This window comes from Staurois parvus, unplaced genomic scaffold (assembly GCF_062004578.1).
Source record: "Staurois parvus isolate SC_StPar_1 unplaced genomic scaffold, SC_StPar_1.0 ptg000575l, whole genome shotgun sequence".
NCBI lineage: Eukaryota > Metazoa > Chordata > Amphibia > Anura > Ranidae > Staurois > Staurois parvus.
In genome coordinates, this window is record NW_028318371.1 from 6,363,503 (window position 1) to 6,377,333 (window position 13,831).

Here is a 13,831-nt window from a genome sequence, read left to right on the forward strand (position 1 = left end):
AGCATGGATCCATCCTGCCTTGTATCATTGGTTCAGGTTGATGGTGGTGTAATGGTGTGGGCGAGATTTTATTGGCACTAGTAAGGTGGACCTAATAAAGAAGCCTGTAACTGTATGTTCATCTCTTTGATCTGCAGATGAATAAACAGAAAGATACAAATGTAACAATCTGTTACTTTGTATGTTTGTATAATCAGGGCCTGGAGATGTATTATTTATAAACACTGTCAGACTGCTTTTATTGACAGCTACAGCCGCCGCCTTGTTCTCTGAGTATACTGCGTCTTTGTAGCAAGAGATGCCATGTAACAATTTTATAGAACACTAAAGTAATATTAGCAAATAAATGTTACCATTGACCTGCTAAATGTTGACACACATTTCTCTAAAACTTCTCATCTATTTAAGTTCGGGTTCACACTGATGCGGTGCGACATATCGCATGTATTTCACACAGGAACCGCACCGCATTCATGTGCAAATCACATGCAAATTCTGTGTGCTGCAATTTGAGCCATACGTTTTGTATGACTCAAATTGCACTGCATCCACACCAAAAAGGTGCAGGACCCTTTTTTGTCCACACTAGAATCAGATCGCATGAATATTCACAACCATACAATCCGATTCTGCACATCGTACCACGTTTTGCAAACCGATTTCATGGTGTTGTTAACATACACACCCGCAGCGGGGTGCGATTATGATGTGGTGTGGAATTCACACAGAAACCGCTGAAAATTCCGCACCGCATCAGGCTTAATCAGGGGTGTCCAACCTGAGGCCCATGGTGGCTATGAACACGGCCCAACACAAGATCTTACATTCTCTTAACATTTTTGGATTTTTTTTTTCTTTAGATTTTTTTGTAAAAATGCATTTGCATTTAGTGAACACATGCAGCTGAAGAAATATTTGAGTCTCTTTAATGGAATTTTATAAGTTTCATCTTCCCTAAGAAAAATCTCCCACTCTTCACAATCACACCTTATTCATCTCATCATTTTTCGGCAGCACCTATATTTGTGAGAATTATTTTCAAGGATGAAGAACACGAAGGGCAAAATTAGAACCCAAATATCAGAGGAGCATGTTGAGAATTCATTTAGAATTGCAAATACATCCATCCAACCAGCTATTGAGGAGTTAGTTTATCAAAAACAGTGGCAAATATGGCAATCGTTTTATATTGCACTCTTTTATTTTTGTAATAAAAAATATTTTTTAGAAAATTCAGTTTTTTATTCTTTCTACAATTATATTACTCGGGTAAGTTTATTATCTATATCAGTGACTGTTAACTTGTGATCTGCCAGACTTTTTCTGCTGATCGGCGATCCTTATTGTTGGTGTATATTATATGTGACTGAAGACAGTTCCTCTCCTTCCAATGTGGCCCAGGAAGCTCAAAATGTTGTTCACCCCGATATAAATGTATACTATGTACCTAACAGGGTTCATTTTAACCATATTTTGGATCAATTTTAAACCGTGGTTCTTAGTGTGACTGTCTATGGAGAAGCCCCTTTCGGGGTATTTGTATGACAAGGTATAAAACCTCGGATGTATCAGGTCCTGCTCATTGATAATGAAAACAGATAGACGGCTCCAGGTGAGTATGTGAATCATCCGCCCCTCTGGTCATCAACAGGTGCAGGTCCGATCCGCGACCACAGCATCAAGTAAAGGCAATAATACTTGATCGCACTGCGACAATGTACCAGATAAAACTTCCATTGATTAGAATCTTCATATAAAAGCATGGATCACAACTCCAACATACAGACAGAGGACACTTAACGTGTTTCACAAAAACATGTGCTTAATCATAACTAACATGTACTGATCGGAAGGAAGCCTAAACAATCAAAAAGACATCTGACTTCAGGAATCCACATCCTCCCATTTAGAAACGATCTTAAAAACCATCAGCGGCAGTCAAATTTGCTTCCAAAATAAAATACACAAATAACAAAGAAATGCAATTACAATGAAATAAGAACCACTGATAAATGAATGTCAGAATAGATAAAATGTCAGTCTGACCCATGTGATTCACACAGGAACTGCACCGCATTCCTCTGCAAATCACATGTAAATTCTGTGCGGGGCAGTTTGAGCCATACGTTTTGTATGGTTCAATATCGCATCGTATCCACACCAAAAAGATGCAGGACCCTTTTGTTTGTCTGCAGTAGAATCAGATTGCATGGGTATTCACACACATGCAATCCGATTCTGCACATCACACTGTATTTTGAGAGCCAATTTTGGGGTGTTGGTAACTTAACATGCACACCCGCAGCACTTCTCATGAACGGGAATTCTCACAGAAGCCAATGCCGCACCATATCAGTGTGAACCCAGGATAAAGGTGATAGTAGGTGTGATCAAGATGTAAAATATTCATCAAAAGAGGAAAAATTGTCAAAAAAAAAGTGTAAATTCTGTATAAAATTGTATTCTATTTTGTATGATGTTCCTGTGTATTGTACACTGCACTCATTGTGCATGCGGCACTAAAAATGTTTTCATTACATGCAGGGGCGGACTGACAACTCATGGGGCCCCAGGGCAATAGGGGATCATGGGGCCCCTGCGTCCTTCCCCAAACTAAAAAAAGCCTATGAAAAAGGTACCAGGGGCATCTCATGGGGCCCCCAACTGACCCCCCAGGCAATAGGGGATCATGGGGCCCCTGTGTCCTTGCCCAAACTCAAAAAACCCTATGAAAAAGGTACCAGGGGCATCTCATGGGGCCCCCTACTGACCCCGGGTCCTCGGGCAGTGCCTGAGTTTCCAAATGGTCAGTCCGCCCCTGATTATATGTTTGCAATATTTCGAACCAGGCCTGGACTGGGGAAAAAAATAGGCCCGGGCACTTTGGACTGAGCAGCCCAAAGCCAGGGGACCCTTTCCTCAGAGCCCAGTGGCGGAATGCAAGAGCGACCTTCTGCAACCTGGTAGTGTCAGTAGTTTTATATTTAATTTTTTTACAATTTTATATTTGTTTTACATTTTTTTGTAGGAGAGAAGGAAGGAAGGAAGGAAGGAGAGAAAGAAAGGGGAGAAAGAAGAGAAAGAAAGGAAGGGGAGAAAGGAAGGAAGGAGAGAGAAAGAAAGGAAGGGAAAAAGACAGATCAGTTCACAAATGTCGGAATATATCCCTTTAATTTATAAACATTTGCTTTATCCACAAACTTCCTGAAGATAAAACTGCAACACCAGCTCAGCCCCGCCCTGTGCTGAGAAATGTGAGACGACCTTTAGATTTTCCGTGTCGGAGACTTTCACTTTCATTTCTCTCTTCTGCTGTCAACGATGGCGTCTGCTGATCTGAGAGAGGAGCTGGACTGTTCCATCTGTCTGAACATTTATACCGATCCTGTAATGCTGAGATGTGGACACAACTTCTGCCGGGTCTGTATTGATCGATCGTTGGATACACAGGAGGGGTCTAGAGGTTATTCCTGTCCTCAGTGCAGAGAAGAGTTCCAGGATCGGCCTGCATTGCACAGGAACATCACACTACGTAACATAGTGGAGACCTTCCGGTCTACTCAGCCAGATGAGAAGAAGACTGGAATCTTCTGTACTTACTGCATTCACTCTCCTGTACCCGCTGTTAGATCCTGTCTGATGTGTGAAGCTTCTCTGTGTGATAATCACCTGAGAATCCACAGCAAGTCACCAGAACATGTCCTAACTGAGCCCACCACTTCCATGGAGAACAGAAAATGTGCCATCCATAGGGAGCTTCTTAAATATTACTGTGCTGCAGATGCCGCCTGTATCTGTGTGTCCTGCAGTTTGGTTGGAGAACACCAGGGACACAAGGTGGAGACTCTGGATGAGGCTTCTGAGAAGAAGAAACAGAAACTGAGGAACGTTCTGCAGAAACTGATGACAGAGACAGAGAAGACGGAGAAAAGAGTCCAGAGTCTGCAGGAACGTAAGGGAAAAGTACAAGAAAAATCAGCTGGTCTAACAGGTCTAACAATTTTTTTATTTTGTATTTATATTCTAATTTTTCTATTTTTTTAATTATTTTTCCCGATTTTTTAATTTTCCCAACTCCGTCCCAGATTATATAGTCCCTCCACCACAACATCGTGATCATATCTATGCATCATCCCCCCCTGCTTCATAAATAGTTAATAATTCCATTCCCCGTACCTACATTTATATATATAATTATTTTATTATTATTATACAGGATTTATATAGTGCCAACAGTTTGCTCAGCGCTTTACATTATAGTGGGAGACAATACGGTAACAATACAGTTCAATACAAGAGGGAATTGAGTGCCCTGCTCCTTGGAGCTTACAATCTAGGAGGGAGGGGTGAATGGTACAGTAGGTAGTCACTGTGGGGGATGGAGTGGTTGGAAGAGTGGAGGATTCCAGTGTTAGCAGAGGGTGGGATTGGCTTCCCTGAAGAGATGGGTTTTCAGTGATCGCCTAAAAGTAGAGTAGGTGATAGTCTGATAGATTGGGGTAGGGAGTTCCAGAGGATGGCTGACACCCTGGAGAAGTCTTGGAGACGAGTATGGGAGGAGGAGATAAGGGAGCTAGAGAGTAGGAGGTCTTGCGAAGAGCGGAGTGTACGGTTTGGGTGATATTTAGAGATAAGATTGGATATGTAAATTGCAGCAGTGTTGTGCATGGCTTTATATGTCATTGTTAGTGTTTTGAATTTTAACTGTTGGGCAACTGGGAGCCAGTGGAGGGATTGGCAGAGAGGGGTGGCAGATACAGAACGATTAGTGAGGTGGATGAGTCTGGCAGCAGCATTCATGATAGATTAAAGGGGGGATAACCTGCGATGAGGTCGGCCAATAAGGAGGGAGTTACAATAGTTAAGGCGAGATATAACAAGGGAGTGGATAAGTTGCTTAGTGGTTTCCGAGGTTAGGAACGGTCGTATCTTGGAGATGTTGCGGAAGTGAAGTCTACATGATTTTGTCAGCGATTGGATCTGGGGCTGGAAGGACAGATGGGAGTCTAGGATTACACCTAGTACCCTGGCATGAGGGGAGGGACTGAGGATGGTGTTATCGATATTTATGGTGAAGTCAGGGGAAGGGGCGCGGTCTGGGGGAAAAACTAGGAGCTCAGTTTTGGAAAGATTGAGTTTGAGGGAGTGAAGTGACATTCATGCCAATATGTCACTTAGTATTTATTTAAGCTACTTATATAGTGCCATCAATTTACGCAGCGCTTTACATACATATTATACATTCACATCAGTCCCTAACCCTCAAGGGGTGTACAATCTAAGGTCCCTAACTCACATTCATACATACACATACTAGGGACAATTTAGACAGAATCCAATTCACCTACCAGCATGTCTTTGGAGTGTGGGAGGAAACCGGAGTACCCAGAGGAAACCCACGCAGGCACAGGGAGAACATGCAAACTCCAGGCAGGAGGTGCCATGACTGGGATTCGAACCAACGACCCGAGTACTGCTAGGCGGAAGTGCTAACCATTTAGCCACTGTGCTGCCCACAGGGGTGAGGTGAGGGGTAGATAGATAGATTTGTGTGTCATCAGCATAGAGATGGTACTTAAAGCCGTGGGAGTTTATCAAGTGACCAAGGGAGGAGGTGTAGATGGAGAAGAGATCCAAAGACAGAACCTTGAGGGATCCCTACAGAGAGAGGGAGTGAAGAGAAGGAGGCAGCATTATTGGTAACACTGAAGGAGCGCTGCAATAGATAGGAGAACCAGGAGAGAGCGGAGTCTCTGAGGCCAAGAGAGTTTAGTTTTTTGAGGAGGAGGGGATGGTCAACCGTGTCAAAAGCCGCAGAGAGGTCGAGTAGTAGGAGTATTGAATAGTGGCCATTGGTTTTAGCAGTTAGTAGGTCATTAGAGAGCTTTAGTAGGGCGGTTTCAGTGGAGTGTAGGGGGTGAAAGTCAGACTGTAAAGGGTTGGGAAGGTTGTTGTCGGTGAGGTGGGAGCTCAGGCGATTGTAGACTAAGCATTCTAGGAGTTTAGAGGTAAATGGCAGCAGGGAGATGGGTCTAAGGTTGTTCAGGTTGGTGGGGTCCAGTGAGGGCTTTTTAAGTATGGGAGTGATGTGCGCATGCTTTAGAGGGGAGGGGAAGGCACCTGTAGAGAGGGAGAGATTGAAGATGTGAGTGAGGGAGCAAAGGATGGAAGAGGAGGGTGACCACCAAAGAAGACCTTAAGGACCTCTTTGGTGGTAGCGAGGTCAAAGGAGGAAAGTGTTTAGAAAGAAATATGAAAAGGAGGAGTAGAGGAGGCATTTTAAAGGTGCGAGGAGTGGGGATCAGATATGGAGAGATGGTTTCCAGGGGCGTTTGATTGGAGATTGTCTAGCATGCAGTAGAGTTTCTTGTTGTAGTATCTTCCTGCAGCTAGAGTTCTTCTCCTTTGGGGAAGCTGGGCTGGGTTCAGCGTGAGTGGAATCTGAGTGGTCAGTTGTGGAGCGCTGCGTGGCTAGTTCTTGAGGGAGGACGTTGTGAAGTTTTGCTTGGAGTTTAGTGGCTAGCTTGGTGTAAGCGTTACTAGGGTTCAAGACCCAGGTGGAAGTTCCAGGTTATGAATTTATGTCCCTTGAAGCCGATGGAGAGAAGCCGATGCGAGGGGAGCAGGGGAACCATATGCCGGCCTGGCCTCTGGTATGGGGATAGGTGAGTTGACTCAGATGAGGCCTTGTTGGTAGAATTCCAGGCTGTGTCACTGAGGTCCAGGCTGTGTCACTGTAGGCCGTAGTTGGCCTCATTAGGTCAGGTTTGTCAGCTGTGGGTTGAGGGGGGACAGAACCACTCCGATGGTATGGACTGAACAGTGGGGCTTCGGGGAGAACTTTGATGCATGTCAGTGGCACGCCGCTGCTCAGGTCGGTGGGGGTTTAGGGCCGGGGTGCCTGAGCCATGGGCTACATGTCCGCACCAGGCCACGGGTGACCCCGGTGACACGGCCGTGGGTATCCGCAGGGAAGACCTCCGGATTGGAGAAGGGGATGGATAGAAATGGAGATGGCTTGCCTGGCTGCAGGGGTGGGGATGGAGGTGGATGGAGATGGCTTACCCGGATGCAGGGGACGCTGTAAAGACCTGGGGCGCCTGAGCCTCGGGCTATGCGGCCGCACCAGGCCGGGGGATCGATAGAGTGATGGTGATGCCGTGCAGGACCCTGTCGGGGACCACAGCTGCCCGATCCTGCTGAGCTGCCAGAAGTGGCCCTTAAAGCAGGTGGAGAGGGCCAGGGAGCCTGCTGAGGTATCTGCTTGCTGTCTTCCTGCTGGGCATGTGTCCAATACAGCCTGCTGCTGAGCCTGCCTCCAATGCTGGGCTGCCTGAAGTGGCCCCTGGGGCCGATGGAGAGGGGGCCGCATGCATCCCACCCTAGGAGCGGGTTAGTCAGCAGGGGTCGGGGGGGTGGAAAGGCGGCATCCCGATCCGGCGGCGGCGTCCCAAACCAGCCGCGATTTTACGCGAGGCCGCTGCTTCCTGGGCCGCGGTAGGCTGCAATTTCTGGAGCTCCGGAATTGGCCCAAAATTGGCACAGCACTCCTCCCTGGGTGCTCATCAGGGGCCGTAGGGTCTCCGGGGCTCCTGTGAAGTCCACTGCCGCCCGGATGGCAGCGGATTTTCACTGGGGCGACGGAGCTCCTTGCTTAGGAGACTGCTCCAGTCGCCATCTTGCAACCTCAGATAAATATTATAAAAAATTATATAATTTAGTATTTAGCCATACTAGACGTATCAACTTACATTAATTATATTATCACCTAAGGGCGGATTATGCATAGACCATCATCATCATTAATATTATTAGTACTTTTCTTTTTATATTTGTAATATTGTCATTATTCTATTTGATTGTCATCATTACCATTACCATGGTTATACTGCATTTTTACTCACCTCATTATTTTTTATACCACTGTTGCAAGGTGATCTTCACATCCTATGCCACTAGATAAATTTATGAGCCATCTCACCAAGCATACACCATTGTGTGTAACATATCTAATTTTATATATATTTTTTTTATTTTAATTCTTATTTTTTAATTTTCAATTCATTTTTATGTTTTATTTGAAAATTTTATGTTTTTCATTTTTTATTTATTTTATTTTTATTTATTTACTTATTTTTTATTTTTCATTTATACATTTTATTGATTAATTTTTAAATTTTGTAATTTTGCAATTTTTCAGTTTATTATTTTTTAATTTTCCAATGTATATATTTTTTTTCATGCATTTTTATTTAATTTATAATAATTTTTTTATAATTTTTTGTGTGTATATACAGTCATGGCCGAAATTGTTGGCACCCTTGATATTTTTCCTGAAAATCAAGTATTTCACACAAAAAAGGTATTGCATTAACACATGTTTTGCTATACACATGTTTATTCCCTTTGTATGTATTGGAACAAATATAAAACAGAGGCAGAAAAGCAAATATGACATAATGTCACACAAAACCCCAAAAATGGGCTGGACAAAAGTATTGGCACCCTTAACTTAATATTTGGTTGCACACCCTTTGGAAAACATAACTGAAATCAGTCGCTTCCTATAACCATCAATAAGCTTCTGACACCTCTCACCCGGAATTTTGGACCACTCTTCCTTTGCAAACAGCTCCAGGTCTCTCTTATTGGAAGGACACCTTTTCCCAACAGCAATTTTAAGATCTCTCCACAGGTGTTCAATGGGATTTAGATCTGGGCTCATTGCTGGCCACTTCAGAACTCTCCAGCGCTTCTTTGCCATCCATTTCTGAGTGCTTTTTGACGTATGTTTGGGGTCATTGTCCTGCTGGAAGACCCAGGATCTTGGACGCAAACCCAGCTTTCTGACACTGGGCCCTACAGTGCGACCCAAAATCCTTTGGTAATCCTCAGATTTCATGATGCCTTGCACACAGTCAAGGCACCCAGTGCCAGAGGCAGCAAAACAACCCCAAAACATCATTGAACCTCCACCATATTTTACCGTAGGTACTGTGTTTTGTTCTTTGTAGGCCTCATTCCGTTTTCGGTAAACAGTAGAATGATGTGCTTTACCGAAAAGCTCTATCTTGGTCTCATCTGTCCACAAGACGTTTTCCCAGAAGGCTTTTGGCTTACTCAAGTACATTTTGGCAAACTGTAGTCTTGCTTTTTTATGTCTCTGTGTCAGCAGTGGGGTCCTCCTGGGTCTCCTGCCATAGCGTTTCATTTCATTTAAATGTCGACGGATAGTTCGCGCTGACACTGATGCTCCCTGAGCCTGCAGGACAGCTTGAATGTCTTTGGAACATGTTTGGGGCTGCTTATCCACCATCCGGACTATTCTGCGTTGCAATCTTTCATCAATTTTCCTCATCCGTCCACGACCAGGGAGATTAGCTACAGTGCCATGGGTTGCAAACTTCTTGATAATGTTGCGCACTGTGGACAAAGGCAAATCTAGTTCTCTGGAGATGGACTTGTAACCTTGAGATTGTTGATATTTTGCCACAATTTTGGTTCTCAGGTCCTCAGACAGTTCTCGTCTCCTCTTTCTGTTGTCCATGCTTAGTGTGGCACAGACAGACACACAATGCAAAGGTTAAGTGAACGTCTCTCCTTTTTATCTGCTTTCAGGTGTGATTTCTATATTGCCCACACCTGTTACTTGCCCCAGGTGAGTTTACAGGAGCATCACATGCTTGTAACATTCTTATTTATCCGCAGTTGTGAAAGGGTGCCAATACTTTTGTCCAGCCCATTTTTGGAGGTTTGCGTGACATTATGTCGAATTTGCTTTCTTTCCTCCCTTTTTTTGTTTTGTCCCAATACACACAAAGGGAATAAACATGTGTATAGCAAAACATGTGTTAATGCAATACGTTTCGTGAGAAATACATGATTTCCTGGAGAAATATCAAGGGTGCCAACAATTTCGGCCATGACTGTATATATATATATATATATATATATATATATTTTTTTTTTTTTTTTTTTTTTTTACATATAATTAAATTTGATTTTACATTATTATTTTTCATTTTGACCATTTCTATTTCCATTTTTATTCCCATTTTATAAATATTGATCACCAAATTTTTTTTCCTTTTCCTTTTTCTTTTCATATCCTCTATTTTCCATTTTTCCATTTCCCCGTTTCATTTTTTCCCATACCATTTTCTTTTCATTATTAATAACTTCTTATTTTTTCATCCATTTACAATTTTAATTCTCTTCCCGTACTCTTTTAACCACACAGTGTCACCTTACAACAATGGTAGAATCACATTATTGCTGAAACAATTGGTTAATTAATTGCCAATCAGCCCCTCTGAGGATTAACTCCGTATATATACAACTATTGGACTCCCACTTCCCCCGGCTTGATAAAGGAGCGCACTTCCGCCTCTCCAGGCCAGCGCATGCTCCGAAACGCGTCGCAGTGCACCTTGGGTAACTGACATCATCACGCCCACGTCATCGCTGCGTTCCAGCGTGCATTCCACCCTGCTTTGAGGAGGACGTGCACGCCGGCCGACTCCACAGCTGTCCCCCTCCAGCCACCACGCTGCTCCAGCGGAACGCTGACACATTGTTACCGATGACAGCTCAGTGACACCGATGACAACCCCCTCTTGTCCCATGTTACACCACACCACTTTATTTCATGCATTACTTGTACCTCATACATGGGAGGGTTCCTACTTCTCATCTTCATTAAAGTGTTATGCTGCACTTAGAGGCGCTTCTTCTCCTTCTCATCCTAACAGAGAGAGTCACTGCCCTGTTCATAGAGCTCAGGAGACAACTGGAGGACCTGGAGAAGAGAGTCCTGAGGGAGATCGCCAGCCAGGAAGAGCGGCTTTCATGTCCATTGTCTGAGATGATCCATCAACTTGAGATAAAGAAGAAGGATCTGTCCAGGAAGATGGGGGACATTGAGGAGCTGTGTAACATGACCGACCCCCTGACTGTCCTCCAGGAATCAGACACAGGGGACTTGTGTGATACTGAGGAAGGAGATGATGAGGACAGAGAGAGACATGATAGACTCCTCCATGATGGAGGGGATCTGGATGTGGCTGGAATCTCACACACATTACACACAGGGATATCTGATATGATAAAAGGGGGAAATGTATGCTTCAATATACAGGAAGCTTCAGACTTATTACTGGATGTGAACACAGCTCATAATTATTTACAGATATCAGATGACATGAAAACTGCATCCAGGTCAGATATAGAGCAGAATCGTCCAGAAACACCAGAGAGATTTCAGTACTATGGCCAGGTATTAAGCAGTCGGAGTTTTTCCTCGGGGCGACATTACTGGGAAGTGGATGTCAGTGAGGGAGATTGCATAGTCGGGATGTGTTATCCCAGTATAGAGAGGAGAGGAGAGCAGTCATGGATTGGATGTAATAACAAGTCCTGGAGTTTGTGGAAGTATAACAGTGGGTGTTATCTATCACATGATGATAAAACAATCCCCATATCTCCCGATACCCCCCCTGATAGAGTCAGGATCTATGTGGATTATGAGGCCGGGCAGCTGTCCTTTTATGATCTGTGTGACCCCATCAGACACCTCCATACCTTCACCACCACCTTCACTGAGCCCCTCCATGCCGGGTTGTATGTAGGAAAAGGTTGTATAAAGATCTCTGGGGGGGTCAGGAGACGTGTAAAATGATCATATGACAGGAAATCTGACCTGAATCTGGTGAAATCTGCTGAGAAATGTGAATCTGGTTCATAGGATGACACCGTTTGTAGAGATCATATATTTCTTCAATCTGTAGATCTGGTAGATCTCAGCCGAGGAGAGTGTCCTCCATCACTTCCACACCCAACAAGGCAAGATTTGGGGGGAGGGGTTATTTAGCATTAGGCTGACCACACACTATACAATCTGATTGTACAATAACCTTTAGATCTCCCATCAGCTGTGTAGTATACGGGTCTGCCTGATGTGACCCAATAAAGAGCTGATTCACACATGTGCGGTGCGGATTGAAGCTCAGGATTCACAGCTAATTGGCACAGTAGTTGTTCAGCGGTTCAGATCAGGTTTACATCAGGTTCAGGAAAGGTTCAGGTCAGGATTTTATCCCGATCACACATGTGCGGTTTACAAACGGTTCCCATAGAAGTCAGTAGCCTGTAATCCGCACCTGAACCGGACCGCACTGCTCAGAAATTGCACATGACTCCTTCTCACCGCCAGTGCACCGGACCTATGTGGACAGGCACCATAGGAAGCAATGTTATGTCACATGTCATGCGGATTGGATGCGGTTCAAACCAATCCAATCCACATATGTGTGAACCGGCACTCAGAGGATTGATTAAGTTTGTCTTCATAGGAGATAGTTTTGGTAAAGCTAAAGGAGATTTGGTGGTGTAGAGTGTGGTCAGCCTTAGATTTACCAAAAGTATGTCATATAAAGCCGGACATGAGCAATCCACTCATATTGCATCCAGGCAGACCCTCGCATTACATACAGTAGTTGCTGGAAGATCCATACAGATTGTATAGTGTATGGTCAGCTTTAGGGGTTCAGGTTGGGGGTTATGCTATGGTTGGGGGTTATGTAACTTTAGCTCCCTCCCCCTGTTTTCTGAACTTTTGGACAAGCTGTATAAATTCTGCACTTTGAACAGATGTAGAGAAGAGAAGGCTACAGATACACAGGTACAACTTATGTAGGAGGATTTGTTTCCTCTCTGTGTATCTCCTGAGGCCAGTCACTGCACTGGGTATAGGTAAGGGTTTACAACCCCTGTGAAGATTTAATCCTGAGTGGGTTTTATGGCCCTTTTACCCGTCTGACTGCTGAACAGCAGAGATTATGCTGGATGGTTATTCACTGTTATAAATAAGTCATCTAGAAAGGTGAAAATATTTTATTCTGTAAAGTGGTTATAAGGGAAGGACATTCTGTACCTCAAAGCCGTATTAAACCCAAAGGCAAACATTTGTTATATTGCAGCTTACCAATTCTTAGATGTGACGGCTGCATTAGTTTTATTTTTTAGGCTTTCTTTCCTCTATTTTTATCTGGTGATCCTGCCAGTGTGTCTGTTGTTTTTCAAAGGAACAAGCTCCCTTCCAGATATAGCGGTTACAGGGATGAGATAAACCATCTGCCAATGACAGGGGTGATTACAATACTCCGCTTTTATTTATGTAAAAACATTATCCTAAAAAGGGAAAGCATGTTTGCTGTAACTGCTTGGAGTTTGGCTTCAATTTGTTAGTGTATTTAAATCTGCTAGTCCATTTAACACTCCCCTCCCCCCAGACAGATAATGCTGCTGTCCAAAGCTGCCCCCGTGCTCCTTCCTCCAGAGTGGGGGCGATCTAATACAGGAGGAGTGTTACTGACCAGCAGCGCCAGGACAAGATCATCTAGAGCCCAGGGGGAACATGCTGAATTGTGCCCCCCCCCCCAAGATGTATGAGCATTATGTGTTAGCAAAAGTCCCCTCCCCCTCAAAAAATGGACTAATCTGCCTGCTTATCCCCTAAGCATTCCCCCTCCTCCCAGTACAAGGCTGCTCCTTGCTGAAATCCCCTTCCCAGCACACATATTCCCCCCCAGCCCCCCAGCTCAAATATTTGCCCCCCCCCCCCAACCCCCCAGCTCAAATCCACTCATTCCTCATATGCCCCCAGCACAAATCCACCTCCTGAAAAAAATTCCCCCCGCCTAGTACAAATCCTCTACTCCTCACCTCAAATTTCACTTCTGAGCACAAATCCTCCCCCCCACTCTAAATCCCCCCTCCCAGCAATAATTCTCCCCAATCCCCCATCCTAACACAAATCCACCCAAATTTCCCC

The 13,831-nt window shown here is 44.3% G+C and overlaps 1 protein-coding gene and 1 long non-coding RNA gene across 3 annotated transcripts in view; both read left to right on the forward strand.

The window, feature by feature from the left end:
* Nucleotides 1-13,831, forward strand: part of LOC149450389 (uncharacterized) — a 489,998-nt gene that overhangs the window by 311,682 nt on the left and 164,485 nt on the right. The window lies entirely within an intron of this gene.
* LOC149450395 (E3 ubiquitin-protein ligase TRIM39-like) lies at nucleotides 3,321-11,677 on the forward strand. Of its 2 annotated transcripts, none has more exons than XM_089692081.1 (2): nucleotides 3,321-3,991; nucleotides 10,752-11,677. In XM_089692081.1, the coding sequence occupies exons 1-2, from the start codon at nucleotides 3,322-3,324 to the stop codon at nucleotides 11,675-11,677; spliced, it is 1,596 nt and encodes a 531-aa protein (XP_089548207.1). In that variant the 5' UTR covers nucleotide 3,321. The 2 variants fall into 2 exon arrangements, with proteins under 2 accessions (XP_089548207.1, XP_089548208.1); XM_089692082.1 differs by having other exon boundaries at nucleotides 3,321-3,982.

Excerpts from the sequence above, each read along its gene's own strand:
- LOC149450395 (XM_089692081.1), top strand. The coding sequence starts at position 3,322 with ATGGCGTCTGCTGATCTGAGAGAGGAGCTGGACTGTTCCATCTGTCTG. Across the intron at positions 3,992-10,751 it reads AAAATCAGCTGGTCTAACAG|AGAGAGTCACTGCCCTGTTC; the intron begins GTCTAACAATTT and ends TCATCCTAACAG.